Consider the following 16,085-nt stretch of genomic DNA (forward strand, 5'->3'; position numbering starts at 1 on the left):
CATTTAAGTCCATCTTGTTTAATGTATAATTTAAAGCTTATGTTTCCTTATTTATTTTCATTTTGCATGATCTGTACATTGGTGAAAGTGGGGTGTTAAAGTCCCCTACTATGAATGTGTTGCTGTCGATTTCCGCTTTTATGGCTGTTAGTATTTGCCTTACGTATTGAAGTGCTCTTATGTTGGATGCATAAATATTTACAATTGTTATATCTTTTTCTTGGATCAATCCCTTGATCATTATGTAGTGTCCTTCTTTGTCTCTTCTAACTGTATTTTAAAGTCTATTTTGTCTGATATGAGAATTGCTACTCCAGCTTTCTTTTGTTTTCCATTTGCATGGAATATCTTTTTTCATCCCCTTACTTTCAGTCTGTATGTGTCTCTCGGTCTGAAGTGGGTCTCTTGTAGACAAGAAATATATGGGTCTTGTTTTTGTATCCATTCAGCCAGTCTGTGTCTTTTGGTGGGAACATGTAATCCATTTTCATTTTAGGTAATTATCGATATGTATGTTCCTATTCCCATTTTTTAAATTGTTTTGAGTTTTTTATTGTAGGTCTTTTCCTTCTCTTGTGTTTCTTGTTTAGAGAAGTCCCTTTAGCATTTATAGTAAAGCTGGTTTGGTGGTGCTGAACTCTCTGAGCTTTTCCTTGTCTGTAAAGATTTTCATTTCTCCATCAAATCTGAATGAGATCCTTGCTGGATAGAGTAATCTTGGTTGTCGGTTTTCCTCCTTCATCACTTTAATATGTCCTGCCAGTCCATTCTGGTTTGCAGAGGTTCTGTTGAAAGATCAGCTGTTAACCTTATGGGGATTCCCTTGTGTGTTATTTGTTGTTTTTCCCTTGCTGCTTTTAATATGTTTTCTTTGTATTTAATTTTTGATAGCTTGATTAATATGTGTCTTGGCGTGTTTCTCATTGGATTTATCCTGTATGGGACTCTCTGTGTTTCCTGGGCTTGATTAACTATTTCCTTTCCCATATTAGGGACTTTTTCAACTATAATCTCTTCAATATTTTCTCAATCCCTTTCTTTTTCTCTCCTTCTGGAAATACTATAATTTGAATGTTGGTGTGTTTAATATTGTACCAAAGGTCTCTGAGACTGTCCCCAGTTCTTTTTTCTTTATTCTGCTCTGAAGTAGTTATTGCCACTATTTTATCTTCCAGGTCACTTATCCGTTCTTCTGCCTCAGTTATTCTGCCATTGATCCCATCTAGAGTACTTTTAATTTCATATATTGTGTTGTTCATCATTGCTTGCTTCATCTTTAGTTCTTCTAGGTCCTTGTTAAATGTTTCTTGCATTTTCTCTATTCTATTTCCAAGATTTGGGATCATCTTTTCTATAATTATTCTGAATTCTTTTTCAGGTAGACTGCTTATTTCCTCTTCATTTGTTAGGTCTGGTGGGTTTTTGTCTTGCTCCTTCATCTGCTGTGTGTTTTTCAGTCTTTTCATTTTGCTTATCTTACTGTGTTTGGGGTCTCCTTTTTGCAGACTGCATATTCGTAGTTCCCATTGTTTTTTGTTTCTGTCCTAAGTGGCTATAGTTGGTTCATTGGGTTGTGTATGCTTCCTGGTGGAGGGGACTAGTACTTGTGTTCTGGTGGATTAGGCTGGATCTTGTCTTTCTGGTCACCAGGTCCACGTCTGGTGGTGTGTTTTGTGGTTTCTGTGAACTTATTATGATTTTAGGCAACCTCTCTGCTAATGGGTGGGATTGTGTTTCTGTCTTGCTAGTTGTTTGGCATAGGGTGTCCAGCACTGTACCTTGCTGGTTGTTGGGTGAAGCTGGGTTCTGGTGTTGAGATGGAGATCTTTGGTAGCTTTTCACCATTTGATATTACATGGAGCTGGGAGGTCTCTTGTGGACCAGTGTCCTGACATTGGCTCTCTCTCCTCAGAGGCACAGCACTGACTCCTTGCTGCAGCACCAAGACACTTTCATCCACACGACTAAGAATAAAAGGGAGAAAAAGTAGAAAGAAATAAAAATAGAAAGAGGGTAAAATAAAACAAAATAAGATAAAATAAAATAAAGTTATTAAAATAAAAATAATTATTAAGAAAAAAAATTTTTTTTAAGTAAAAAAAAAAAAAAAAAACAATGGACGGATGGAACCCTAGGACAAATGGTGAAAGCAAGGCTATACAGACAAAATCTCAAACAGAAGCATACACATACACACTCACAAAAAGAGGAAAAGGGGAATAAATAATAAATCTTGCTCTCAAAGTCCACCTCCCCAATTTGGGATGATTGGTTGTCTGTTCAGGTATTCCACCGATGCAGTGTATATCAAATTGATTGTGGAGATTTAATCTGCTGCTCCTGAGGCTGCTGACAGAGATTTCCCTTTCTCGTCTTCACACAGATCCCACAGCTCGGCTTTGGATTTGGCAGTGCCTCTGCGTGTAGGTCCCCAGAGGTTGTCTGTTCTTCCCTCAGACAGGACAGTGTTAAAGGAGCAGCTGACTCAGGAGCTCTGGATCACTCAAGCCTGGAAGAGGGAGGGGTGTGGACCCATAGTGAGCCTGCGATAGCAGAGGCTGACAGGATTTTGGACCAGTCTGAGGCATGCCAGGCATTCTCCTGGGAAATGTGTCCCTGGATCCTGGGACCCTGGCAGTGGTGGGCTGCACAGCCTCCCTGGAATGGAGGTGTGGAGAGTGACCTGTGCTCACACACAGAATTCTTGGTGGCGGCAGCAGCAGCCTTAGCGTCCGATGCCTGTCTCTGGGGTCTGCTCTTTTAGCTGCGGCTCACGCCCGTCTCTGAAGCTCCTTTAAGCAATGCTCTTAATCCCCTCTCCTTGTGCACAAGGAAGCAAAGAGGGAAGAAAAAGTCTCTTGCCTTTTCAGCAGGTCCAGACTTTTCCCCGAACTCCCTCCTGGCTAGCCTTGGTGCACTAACCCTCTGCAGACTGTGTTCATGCCACCAACCCCAGTCCTCTCCCTGCGCTCTGACTGAAGCCTAAGCCTCAGCTCCTAGCCCCACCCACCCCGGCAGGTGAGCAGACAAGCCTCTCAGGCTGGTGAGTGCCAGTCGGCACTGATCCTCTCTGCAGGAATCTCTCCACTTTGCCCTCCGCACCCCTGTTGCTGTGCTCTCCTCAGCAGCTCTGAATCTTCCCCCCTCCACCACCCATAGTGTCTGCCTGCAGAGGGGCTTCCTAGTGTGTGGAAACCTTTCCTCCTTCACAGCTCCCTCCCATTTGTGCAGGTCCCATCCCTATTCTTTTGTCTCTGTTTATTCTTTTTTCTTTTGCCCTACCCAGGTACGTGGGGAGTTTCTTGCCTTTTGGGAGGTCTGAGGTCTTCTGCCAGTGTTCAGTAGGTGTTCTGTAGGAGTTGTTCCACGTGTAGATGCATTTCTAGTGTATCTGTGGGGAGGAAGGTGATCTCCGTGTCTTACTCTTCTGCCATCTTCCCAGGATTCCTCACTGTAGTTTTGATTTGCATTTCTCTAATAATTAGTGATGTAGAGCAGCTTTTCATGTGACTCTTGGTCATCTGTATGTCTTCTTTGGAGAAATGTCTATTTAGGTGTTCTGCCCATTGTTTAGATTGTGTTGTTTATTTTGATGATATTAAGCCCCATAAGCTGCTTGTAAATTTTGGAGATTAATCCCTTGTTGGTCACATCATTTGCAAATATTTTCTCCCATTCTGTGGGTTGCCCTTTCGTTTTGTTTATGGTACCCTTTGCTGTGTAAAAGCTTTTGAGTTTAATTAGTTTCCAAAATAAACAACCTAACATTTCACCTAAAGCAACAAGGGAAAGAAGAACAAACAAAATCTAAAGTTAGTACAAGGAAATAAATCATAAAAATCCGAGCAGAAATAAATCAAATAAAGTTGAAGGAAACAACAGCAAAGGTCAATTAAACTAAAAGCTGGTTTTTGAAAAGATAAACAAAATTGATAAATCTTTAGCAAGACTCATGAAGAAAAAAAGGGAGAGGACTCAGATCAATAAAATCAAAATGAAAAAGTAGAAGTTACAACTGACACCACAGAAATACAGAAATACAAAGGACCATAAGAGACTACTACAAGCAACTGCATGCCAATAACTTGGGCAACTTGGAAGAAATGGACAAATTCTTAGAAAAGTACACTCTCCCAAGACTGAACCAGAAAGAAATAGAAAATATGAACAGACCAATCAGAAACACTGAAATTGAAACTGTGATTAAAATCTCACAACAAACAAAATCTAGGACCAGATTGCTCCACAGGTAAATTCTATCAAACATTTAGAAAAGGGTTAACATTTATACTTCTGAAACTGTTCCAAAACATTGTAGAGGAAGGAAAACTCTCTAACTCAATCCATGAGGCCACCATCACCCTGATACCAAAACCAGATAAAGGTACCATAAAAAAAGAAAATTACAGGCCAATATAACTGATGAACATAGATATAAAAATCTTCAACACAATACTAGCAATCCAAATCCAACAATACATTAAAAGGACCATACACCATGATCAAGAGGGATTTATCCAAGGGATGCAAGGATTTTTCAATACCCACAAATGAATCAGTGTGATACACCCTATCAACAAACTGAAGAACAAAAACCATATAATCATTTCAATAGATGCAGAAATAGCTTTTGAAAAAATTCAACACCATTTATGATAAAAACTCTCCAGAAAGTGGGCATAGAGGGAACATATCTCAACGTAATAAAGGCTATATATGACAAACTTACAGCTAACATTATACTCAATGGTAAAAGCTGAAAAAACAAAACAAACTCTTAGATCAGGAACAAGATGAGGATATCCACTTTCACTAATTTTATTCAACATAGTTTTGGAAGTCCTAGCCATGCCAATCAGAGAAGAAAAAAAATATAAAAGGAATCCAAATTGGGAAAGAAGAAGTAAAACAGTCACTGTTTGCAGATGACATGATACTATATATAGAAAACCCTAAAGAGGTTACCAGAAAATTATTATTATTATTCTAATTATTAGAAAACTGTTAAAAAAATTATTAGCGCTAAATAATTTGGTAAAGTTGCAGGTTACAAAATTAATACACAGAAATCTGTTACATTTGTATATATTAACAATGAAAGATCAGAAGATAAATTAAGGAAACAATCTCATTTACCATTGCAACAAAAAGAATAAAACACCTAGGAATAAACCTACCTAATGACCTGTACTCTGAAAGACCTGTACTCTGAAAGACCTGTACTCCAAAAATTATGTCACTGATGAAAGAAATTGAAGATGACACAAACAGATGGAAAGATATACCATGTTCTTGGATTGGAAGGATCAATATTGTGAAAATGATACTACCCAAAGCAATCTCTAGATTCAGTGCAATCCCTGTCAAATTACCAATTGCATGTTTCACAGAACTAGAACAAAGTATCTTAAAATTTGCATAGAGACACAAAAGACCCCAAATACAAAAGCAATCTTGAGAAAGAATAATGGAGCTGGAGGGATCAGGCTCTCTGACTTCAGACTATACTACATAGCTACTGTCATCAAAACAGCATGGTACTGGCACAAAAACAGAAATAGAGATCAATGGAACAGGATAGAAAATCCAGAGATAAATCTATGCCCATATGGTCACCTTTGATAAAGGAGGCAAGGATATACAATGGAGAAAAGATAGTATCTTCAGTAAGTGGTGCTGGGAAAACTGGACAGCTACATGTAAAAGAATGAAATTAGAACACTCCCTAACACCATATACAAAAATAAACTCAAAATGGATTAAAAACTAAAATGTAAGGCCAGACACTGTAAAACTCTTAGAGGAAAACAGGCAGAACACTCTCTGACATAAATTGTAGCAATATCTTTTTATATCAGTCTCCCAGAGCAATGGAAATATGCACTTATCTTCAAATGGAAGGTGACTTCTAAAAAACAAATGACTCACAGATTAAATAAATAAATCAGATTTAATCAATCAAAAGGACTTTCACTAGAGCTATTCAAGGAAACTGGCAGGGCTGCTCATATTGTTAAAATGATCAATACTATTATACAACTAAACAAAATGAAAACTAAACAATCTAAGTTTAGATAGCTTTTCCTTCAAATAACGTGCTGGCCCCAAACTTCTCCGGAAACTATGATTCCTGTTACTGTGATGATGTAGGCTATATAATAAGTTAATAGTTCCATGGATAAGAATGAAGTGAAACACAGACAGGGAGATATTTTAAAAAATTAAAACAAATCCCAAAGAGTTTGTTCTGTACACTAAATATTTTAACAGTGCCCAGTAGTCTTAACCATGAAGACATTTTTTCTTGTGAAGCTTCTCCTGGAGGAGTCAGAACCATCTTTCTGCCAATCTTTCATCATTCAAGTTTAGCAATTATAGCAGAGCATTATCAGAGCTTCCTTTTGTGATATTAATAATTATATAGCTTATAGAACACCACTATTACCATGAGTACCTACAATAATTTAATTTAGTTTATGTTTACCCAGCTTGGGTATAAGATAAAAAAGATGCAAAGAACAATGAAGCTCCTGAAGTCAGCAGATTGTTGGGATTGGAATTCTAATTGCCCAGTATGCTTGTCACTTCTCATTAGCAGCTGGGCCTGGACTAGAACAGGCTCTGCTAGCCATTGTGCCCCAGAAGTCTCATCAACCCCCTATGCAGCTGTTGTTGTATTCAAATGCTTTTTTGGCAGATAGGAAATGGCATTTCAGGGAGTACCTAGCATATTATATGGTGATCTTCCTTGGTGGAAAAGGTCACATATATTAAAAAGATGGTTTCCCTGGGTTACTGAAATTTTCATTACTTGTATGAAACATTTTTCTTTATCTCTTTTTTTCTTCCAATACTTTCTAAGGCCTCCAGGTGGTATGTTTAATCACAAATGCCCTTTCTTTTTAATGGAGGGGCATGATGTTATAATGATATCTGCACCAATTGTTCCTCCTCCCCAAATAATCTTTCTACAATATTTAATTTTTCTTATTTTTCTGCACTTATTTAAATGTTTCCCTTTATGTAAATGTAATATAAAATATTCTATGCCATTTTTTTACCATTTAAGAATCATCTTAAGTTGTAATACCTCACATCAGTATAATTAATTATTCCACATATATACTATATATGAAATATTGTACTAGAAAAGGGAACTGGAAAGACCCCCATTGGAAATAGTAAGAAGGACTGGAAATAATACTTGATGGAATAGAGTAGAACTTAACACTTGTTTTACCTGAATTAGATGTGTGCTTAAGGTTTCTGGATCTGAAACTCCTCACTTGCTAAAAAAAAAAAAAAAAAAAAAAAAAATTCCCTTATAAAACTATGCTTCTTTCTTAGCAGTTACTATAGCATGTGGATGAATATTTGTGATTTAAAAATATTTCATTTTACTTGAAATTTATAGAGACAAGTTATAACATCTTAGAAAAATATGTTGATCATCCTGGTTTTGAGCTCTGATACAGAAGCTGTAATTGCTGAATCAGTCAGACACCCCTAGTGGACAAAAAAAAAAAAAAAAAAAAATTACTCTCAATGGTACTATTGCAGTATTAGGGCCTTCAAACTGACTCATAATTACTAAGTAAGAAGCCCAGAAATCTGTAAAAGTTAATGTTTCTTAAACTTTTTCTTACATGTTTGGACTCAAGTTTTTCCATTGAAGTTATAGTATATAAATTTCAAGGTCGAAGGTAGAAATGACAAATGTATGATTTGTCAATAAATGTATGAGATGGAATTTATTGAAATGTGGAAATTTATTTTTAAAATATGCTTTCATCTTAATATTTTGTTCTAAAAATAGAAAGCTTTAGGTCACTGATCTAGTAAGAAGTTTTTTAAAGAAGAGATCAAATATTTTACTAAATTTAAATTCCATTTAGACTTTATTATAATGAGTGTAAAATTTACTGAGTTATTCATTTAAATAACATGGAATTAATATTCTAATAATGAACCTAAGGGCATATGCAACTACATTTTATACTTTGAAATAGAGGGCTCATGATTCCTAAGTTACCTCCGAAAGTAATGCATAGTCATGGAGTTAAATATATGTTCTTCAGCCTGCTACAAATAATAAAATATGCAATTATGTCATCCATTAAGGTGCTGTTTTGCTGTATAATATTTCAATAAGAATCTTTGCATAGAATTTGTTTTCCAATTTTATTTCAGGTTAAGCTTGATTATTATATTGGACTGAATTTTGATGTTTCCAATGGTTTATTTGTGTTGCTACATTTTTTTTTTTTTTTAAATGGTGTTTTCTTTTTTTTTTTTTTTTTTAAATTAATTCATTTATTTATTTATTTTTTTTTGGCTGTGTAGGGTCTTCGTTTCTGTGCGAGGGCTTTCTCTAGTTGCGGCGAGCGGGGGCCACTCTTCATCGCCGTGCACGGGCCTCTCACTGCCGCGGCCTCTCTTGTTGCGGAGCACAGGCTCCAGACACACAGGCTCAGTAGTTGTGGCTCACGGGCCCAGTCGCTCCGTGGCATGTGGGATCTTCCCAGACCAGGGCTCGAACCCGTGTCCCCTGCATTGGCAGGCAGATTCTCAACCACTGCGCCACCAGGGAAGCCCGCTACATTTTTATAATTAGGAAACACTTAGCTAATATGTATGTGTATTTGTATAGTGAGATTTTCCAATCCTTTCCTACTTCTATTCTCCCCAAAGAAAAATCACCCTCCAGTATTGGTGGAAAAAAATCTCTTTGAAATAATATATCAAAAATAATCCAAGGGCTTCCCTGGTGGCGCAGTGGTTGAGGGTCCGCCTGCCGATGCGGGGGACGCGGGTTTGTGCCCCGGTCCGGGAGGATCCGCATGCCGTGCAGCGGCTGGGCCCATGAACTGTGGCCACTGAGCCTGCACGTCGGGAGCCTGTGCTTTACAACAGGAAAGGCCACAATGGTGAGGGGCCTGCATACCACAAAAAAAAAAAAATCCAAAGTGATAACTCAATGTCGGTGTACCATTGAATGAACTTTCATTTCCCCACTGGTTTGGAATGCCACGCCAATAATATATGAAACTCCCATATATATTTTGACCATATTCCTTGGTTCTTTATTGAATGTTATTGGCCTCTCTAGCCCTTAACTAATGCCCCATTGCCTAAACTGTTACTGCTTTACAGAGAGCCTTAAAAGAGTGAGTTCAACATTATCGTTATTGTTCCTTTCTTCCTTACCTCCTTCTTACTAGAATTCAAATATTTCTTTTTTATTTTGACCTTTATTCTTCCCTACTAATTTTAGTATCTCTGTATGACATTCTATGATTCAAAAGATTTCAGGACTTGAATGTATTTGTATTGAAATTATATATTAATTTGGGACAATTCTCAATTTTTATGATACTGAAATTTCTCACTAAAAGCACAGGTCCACAATCTGTTATCTGATTTCAGAAATGTAAATAATATGAAAGATAAAGTTTTCTTGATGTAGTTACTTGCAAAATCTGACAAGAATCAATTCATTTTGTGAAAAAAATATAATCTGATGTGATCTGAGTCTATTTAGAGACTTACATAACCAATTTACTGTGGATGTTAAAATATTTAGCTATGGAAAAATTACCATACAGGCATACCTCAGAGACACTGAGGATTCAGTTCCAGACCACTACAATAAAGCAAACACAAAAAAAAGTGAGTCACACAAACTTTTTGGTTCTCTAATGCATATAAAATTTATGTTAACACCATACTGTAGTCTATTGAGTGTGCAACAGCATTATGTCATAAAAAAACTGCATACCTTAATTTAAAGTACTTTACTGTTAAAAAATGTTAACCATCATCTGAGCCCTCAGTGAGTCATAATCTTTTTGCTTATGGAAGGTCTTGTGTAGCTGTTGATGGCTGCTCACTGGTCAGGATGGTGGTTGCTGGAGGTTGAGGTGACTGGCAATTTCTTAAAATAAAGCAGCAATAAATTTTGCCACATTGATTTACTCTTCTTTTCATGAATGGTTTCCTTGTAGCATGCAATGTTGTTTGATAGCATTTTACCACAGTAGAACATCTTTCAAAATTAAAGTCAATCCTCTCAAACCCTGCTGCTGCTTTATTAACTAAGTTTATGTAATATTCTAAATCCTCTGTTGCCATTTCAACAATCTTCATAACATCTTCACCAGTATTAAATTCCATCTTAAGAAACCACTTTTTTTGTTCATCCATAAGAAGCAACTCCTTATCTGTTAAAATTTCATCATGAGATTGTAGCAGTTCAATGACGTCTTCAGGCCCCACTTCTAATTTTAATTCTCTTGCTATTTCCACCACATCTGCAGTTACTTCTTCCACTAAAGTCTTGAACACCTCAAAGTCATCCATCAGGTTTAGTACCAACTTCTATGAAATACATGTTGATATTAATATTTTGACCTCTTCTGATGAATCATGAATGTTCTTAATGGCATCTACAATGGTGAATCCTTTCCAAAAGATTTTCAGTGTTCTTTGCCCAGATTCATCAGAGGAATCACTATCTATAGCAGTAAGCTATAGTCTTATGAACTGTGTTTCTTAAATAATAAGACCTGAAAGTTGAAATTACTCCCTGATCTATGGGTGGACATATGGATATGTTAGCAGGCATGGAAACATTAACCTCCTTGTACCTCTCCACCAAAGATCTTGGTGACTAGGTGCATTGTCAATGAGCAGTCATATTTTGAAACAAATCTTTTTTTCTGAGTAGTAGGTCTCAACAGTGGGCTTAAAATATTTAGTAAACCATATTGTAAACAGATGTGCTGTCATCCAGGCTTTGTTATTCCATTTATAGAGGACAAGCACAGTCAATTTAGTATAATTCTTAAGAATCATAAGATTTTTGGAATGGTAAAAAAGCATTACCTACAACTTCAAGTCACCAGCTGCATTAGCCCCTAACAACAGAGTCAGTCTGTCCTTTGAAGTCAGACACTGACTATGAAAGTCCTAATGGTAGACTCTTGTGATATGAGGCTGTTTCATCTACACTGAAGATCTATTGTGTAGTATAGGCACCTTTATTATCTGAGCTAGATCTTCTGGATAACTTGCCACAGCTTCTACATCAGCACTTGCTGCTTACCTTGAACTTTGATGTTATGGAGATGGCTTCTTTCCTTAAATGTCATGAACCAACTTCTGCTAGCTTCAAACTTTTCATCTACAGCTTCTTCACCTCTATCAACTTTCACAGAATTGAACATATTTAGAGCCTTGCTCAGAATTAGCCTTAAGGGAATGCTGTGGCTGATTTGATCTTCTAGGCAGACCACTAAAACTTTCTCGATATCAGCCTTTTGGCTGTCTCATTTTCTTATCATTTGTATGTTCGTTGGAGTGAACTTTTAATTTTCTTCAAAAACTTTTCCCTCACATTCACAACTTTGCTAACAGGCACAAGATGTCTAGCTTTTGGACTGTCTTGGTTTTCAATATGCCTTTCTCACTAAGATTTACCATATTTAGCTTTTGATTTAAAGTGACAGATGTGTTACTCTTCCTTTCACTTCAACACTTAGAAGCTATTGTAGTGTTACTAATCGGCCTAATTTTAATATATTGTTGTGTCTCAGGGAATAGGGAGACCTGAGGCAAGGGAAGAAGATGGGGGAACAGCCAGTAAGTGGGGAAGTCAGAACACACAACATTTATTGATTAAGTTTGCCATCTTATATGAGCATGGTTTGTGGTGCCCCAAAACAATTGCAATAGTAACTTCAAATTTGTGTTTCTACCTTTCTAAAATATTCATATAATTCTATAAACATCATTCTAAACAAAGGTTTAGATATCACACAGTTTTGATATGTGATATTTTCATTATTGTTCAGTTACAAATATTTTATAAATTTTGTGTAATATATTTTTGACCTATTGACCATGTAGAAATATATTTTTTCCTACAATATTGAACCATATTCAAATTTGATTAATTTCATTTGTTTGAGAGTATGCTATGAACTTGATTCTTTGTTATGCTTTGAGAAGTGCTTTATACCTTAGCATGAAGTCAATTTCTATAAATGCACCAGGTTCATTTGAAGAAAATGTGACTTTTTCAGTTGTTGGGTACAACATCTTATATATGTATTTTTGATTGATTGTGTGGTTTTGTTCAAACTTTCCATATTTTTATTGATGTTTTTCCTACTTATTCTTTCAATTGCTGAGGGAGATGTGTTAAAATATCTTACTATAATTTTCAAGTTTTTTTCTATCAACTTTTCTTCACCATAAACTGAGGCTACACTTTCAATGCATACAAAATATAATATCCTGATAGATTAATCTTTTTATCATCATAATACAACTTCCTTTAACTCTAGCAATTTTTTAAAAAAATTTACTCTGTACTTTGTCTGATATTAAGTCAGTGTATCAGCTTTCTTTTTGTATTCATTTCCATTCAAATTTTACTATTTCTATATCCTTATGTGTAAGATGTTTCAATTACAAGTGCTTTTAAAAAATGTGTTCTGTTAATCTTTGTCTTTTTTAATTTGAGACTTTACTGCATTTAAGTATAACTGATTTTGGTACCTTCTATTATTTCTTTACAATTTGTTTTTTCCTCATCATTGCCATCACTCATTGTAAGCTGAGTATACATCCTGCTTCATTGACTTTAGATTTCTCCATTTGTCTTTGACCATGGGATGTGGGTGCAGTTATCTCTACCTTCTGCCTACCTGTTCTTCATCATAGGAACATCATATTCCAGATAAGATGTGCTCTTTCAGCCAGAGTCCCAGGATAAGAAGATAGGAGGGACAAAGTAGAAGCCAACTAACAGCCTGGAGCTGAGCTCCAGTTAAGTCTAGAGTTACGAGCTCCACTTAAGACTACAACTAATAATAACTAGAGTTTTAACCTGTGCCCAGCACTTTCAATGTATATTTTATTGGTGATCTCATTTAACCCTAACAAAGAGCCTCTGGAGCTGGTGTTATTATCTTATGTTACAGATGAGAACAGTAAGACCAAAAGTTTAAGGTATTTACTCAGATTTGCAAGGCTAAAAAGTAGTAGAGCTAGGCCTTGAAACCAAGTAGTTTTAACCTAAAGCTATGAGGTTTTTTTGTTTTGTTTTGTTTTTTTTTGTTTGTTTGTTTTTCGTTTTTCGGTACACGGGCCTCTCACTGTTGTGGCCTCTCCCATTGCGGAGCACAGGCTCCGGATGCACAGGCTCAGCGGCCATGGCTCATGGACCCAGCCACTCTGTGGCATGTGGGATCTTCCCGGACCAGAACACGAACCCGTGTCCCCTGCATCGGCAGGTGGACCCTCAACCACTGCGCCACCAGGGAAGCCCTAAAGCCATGTTTTTGACTACTGTGCTATGTTACTTCTTTTGAAGTCTGGAGAGTGGTTTCCAAGTCCTTTAATCAGTTCTCTTCTATTGCCCTTTCAGAGGTTCTGATTTCCCATTTGTCCTTCACGTTCAGAAATTCTAGGAGTCTTCCCTTAAAATAAAATTCTCACCCATAAAAAGAAATTAAATTGGGTCATTTCTGGAGATGTGGATAGACCTAGAGACTGTCATACAGAGTGAAGTAAGTCAGAAAGAGAAAAACAAATATTGTATATTAACGCATATACGTGGAACCTGAAAAAATTGGTATAGATGATCTTATTTACAAAGCAGAAATAGAGACACAGATGTAGAGAACAAGGGGAAAGAAGGGATGGGATGAACTGGGAGATTGGGATTGACATATACACTATTGATACTATGTATAAAACAGATAACTAATGAGGACCTAATGTACAGCACAGGGAATCCTACTTAGTGCTCTGAGGTTACCTAAATGGGAAGGAAATCCAGAAAAAGGGGAATATATGTATACATATAACTGATTCACTTTGCTGTATAGTAGAAGCTAACACAACTAACACAACATTGTAAACCAACTATACTTCAATAAAAATTAAAAAAATAAATCTCGCCTTTTACATGTAACCAAGGCCTACAACACTGGTAGAGAACATACTTTTTGATCAAGTGTCTCTCCCTTTCTCTCTTTTTAATATAGTCTATTTTCCCCTTAGGTCTCTATGGAAGAAGGCTTGAGTCTGTCCCAAGAATATAACCATGTTTTTTTTGAGACCTCTGCAGCCCTCAGATTCTGTACTGATGATACCTTCATGGCTTAGTAAGGGAAATCCACAAGAAGGAGTCCATGCCATCCTTGATAGAAAAGAAACTGAAAAGACAGCCTATGGAAGAAGTTAAAAGGCTCATTGAACTGTGGTTTTCTCAGGGTTTTTGCCCAGTAGTGGGATTGCTGGGTTGTATGGTAGTTCTATTTTTAGTTTTCTAAGGAGCCACCATACTGTTCTCCATAGTGGCTGTATCAATTTACATTCCCACCAACTGTGCAAGAGAGTTCCCTTTTCTCCACACCCTCTCCAGCATTTATTGTTTCTAGATTTTTTGATGATGGCCATTCTGACTGGTGTGAGGTGATACCTCATTGTAGTTTTGATTTGCATTTCTCTAATGATTTGTGCTGTTGAGCATTCTTTCATGTGTTTGTAGGCAATCTGTGTATCTGTTTTGGAGAAATGTCTATTTAGGTCTTCTGCCCATTTTTGGATTGGGTTTTTTTTTTTTTTTTTTTTTTTTTGATATTGAGCTGCATGAGCTGCTTGTAAGATTTGGAGATTAATCCTTCATTAATGCTTTGTTTGCAAATATTTTCTCCCATTCTGAGGGTTATGTTTTTGTCTTGTTTATGGTTTCCTTTGCTGTGAAAAAGCTTTTAAGTTTCATTAGGTCCCATTTGTTTATTTTTGTTTTATTTCCATTTCTCTAAGAGGTAAGTCAAAGGATCTTGCTGTGATTTATGTCATAGAGTGTTCTGTCTATGTTTTCCTCTAAGAGTTTGATAGTGTCTGGCGTTACATTTAGTTCTTTAATCCGTTTTGAATTTATTTTTGTGTATGACGTTAGGGAGTGTTCTAAGAATCATGTACCACAATGTTCATTGCAGCTCTATCTACAATAGCGAGGACATGGAAGTAACCTAGTGTCCATCAACAGATGAATGGATAAAGAAGATGTGGCACATATACACAATGGAATATTACTCAGCCATAAAAATGAATGAAACTGAGTTATTTGTAGTGAGGTGGATGGACCTAGAGTCTGTCATACAGAGTGAAGTAAGTCAGAAAGAGAAAAACAAATACTGTATGCTAACACATATATATGGAATCTAAGAAAAAAAAAGTTCTAAAGAACCTAGGGGCAGGACAGGAATAAAGACGCAGATGTAGAGATTGGATTTGAGGACACAAGGAGGGGGAAGTGTAAGCTGGGATGAAGTGAAAGAGTGGCATGGACATATATGCACTACCAAATGTAAAATACATAGCTAGTGAGAAGCAGCTGCATGGCACAGGGAGATCAGCTGGGTGCTTTATCACCACCTAGAGGGGTGAGATAGGGAGGGTGGGAGGGAGAGGCAAGAGGGAGGAGATATGGGGATATATGTGTATGTATAGTTAATTCACTTTGTTATAAAGCAGAAACTAATACACCATTGTAAAGCAGTTATACTCCAATAAAGATGTTAATATATATATATATATATTTGTTTTAAAAAAAGGCTTATTGAAGAAGAGAGAAAACACGACATGATATCCTTGCTTCTCCCTTACTCTCACTCCCAATATTTTCAGTCAAGCAATTCTAGATATTGTATTGAGCTTTAATATTCTCTCTCTCCCTCCACCGTTTCCTTCCTATCTCTCTCTCTCTCCCTCTCTCTCTCTCTCTCACACATTCAATATTTTCCTATAAGTAAAAGCAAAATCTGCATAACTGTACCTCTTGAGATAGTTTGTTTTGCCCTTAAGAGTTGGATGGACTTTGTCAATCAGCCAGATATGTTGCTTAGTTTTTACAATATATTACTAAATAAAATTGGCATTCCAATTGCCTCATTTCCCTTTAAAGACTCTAGCTTCATTTGGTATGCTGTCTGGTTATAGAGATAATACTCAGAATTGCAGACTGAATGATAAAAGGCTCAGGGGATCTGCCTTTACCTGATAAGTCT

At 36.6% G+C, this 16,085-nt stretch overlaps 1 protein-coding gene across 1 annotated transcript in view; it reads left to right on the plus strand.

The window, feature by feature from the left end:
- Positions 1-14,259, plus strand: part of RIT2 (Ras like without CAAX 2) — a gene marked incomplete at its 3' end in the record, with an annotated part of 597,419 nt that extends 583,160 nt beyond the window's left edge. Inside the window, 3 exon segments of the mRNA XM_032603705.1 lie at positions 14,071-14,158; positions 14,161-14,227; positions 14,229-14,259. Coding sequence (XP_032459596.1) covers positions 14,071-14,158; positions 14,161-14,227; positions 14,229-14,259 — 186 coding nt within the window.
- Between the last annotated feature and the right edge of the window lie 1,826 nt (positions 14,260-16,085).

The sequence above is a fragment of the Phocoena sinus genome, chromosome 14 (assembly GCF_008692025.1).
Source record: "Phocoena sinus isolate mPhoSin1 chromosome 14, mPhoSin1.pri, whole genome shotgun sequence".
Taxonomy (NCBI): Eukaryota; Metazoa; Chordata; class Mammalia; order Artiodactyla; family Phocoenidae; genus Phocoena; species Phocoena sinus.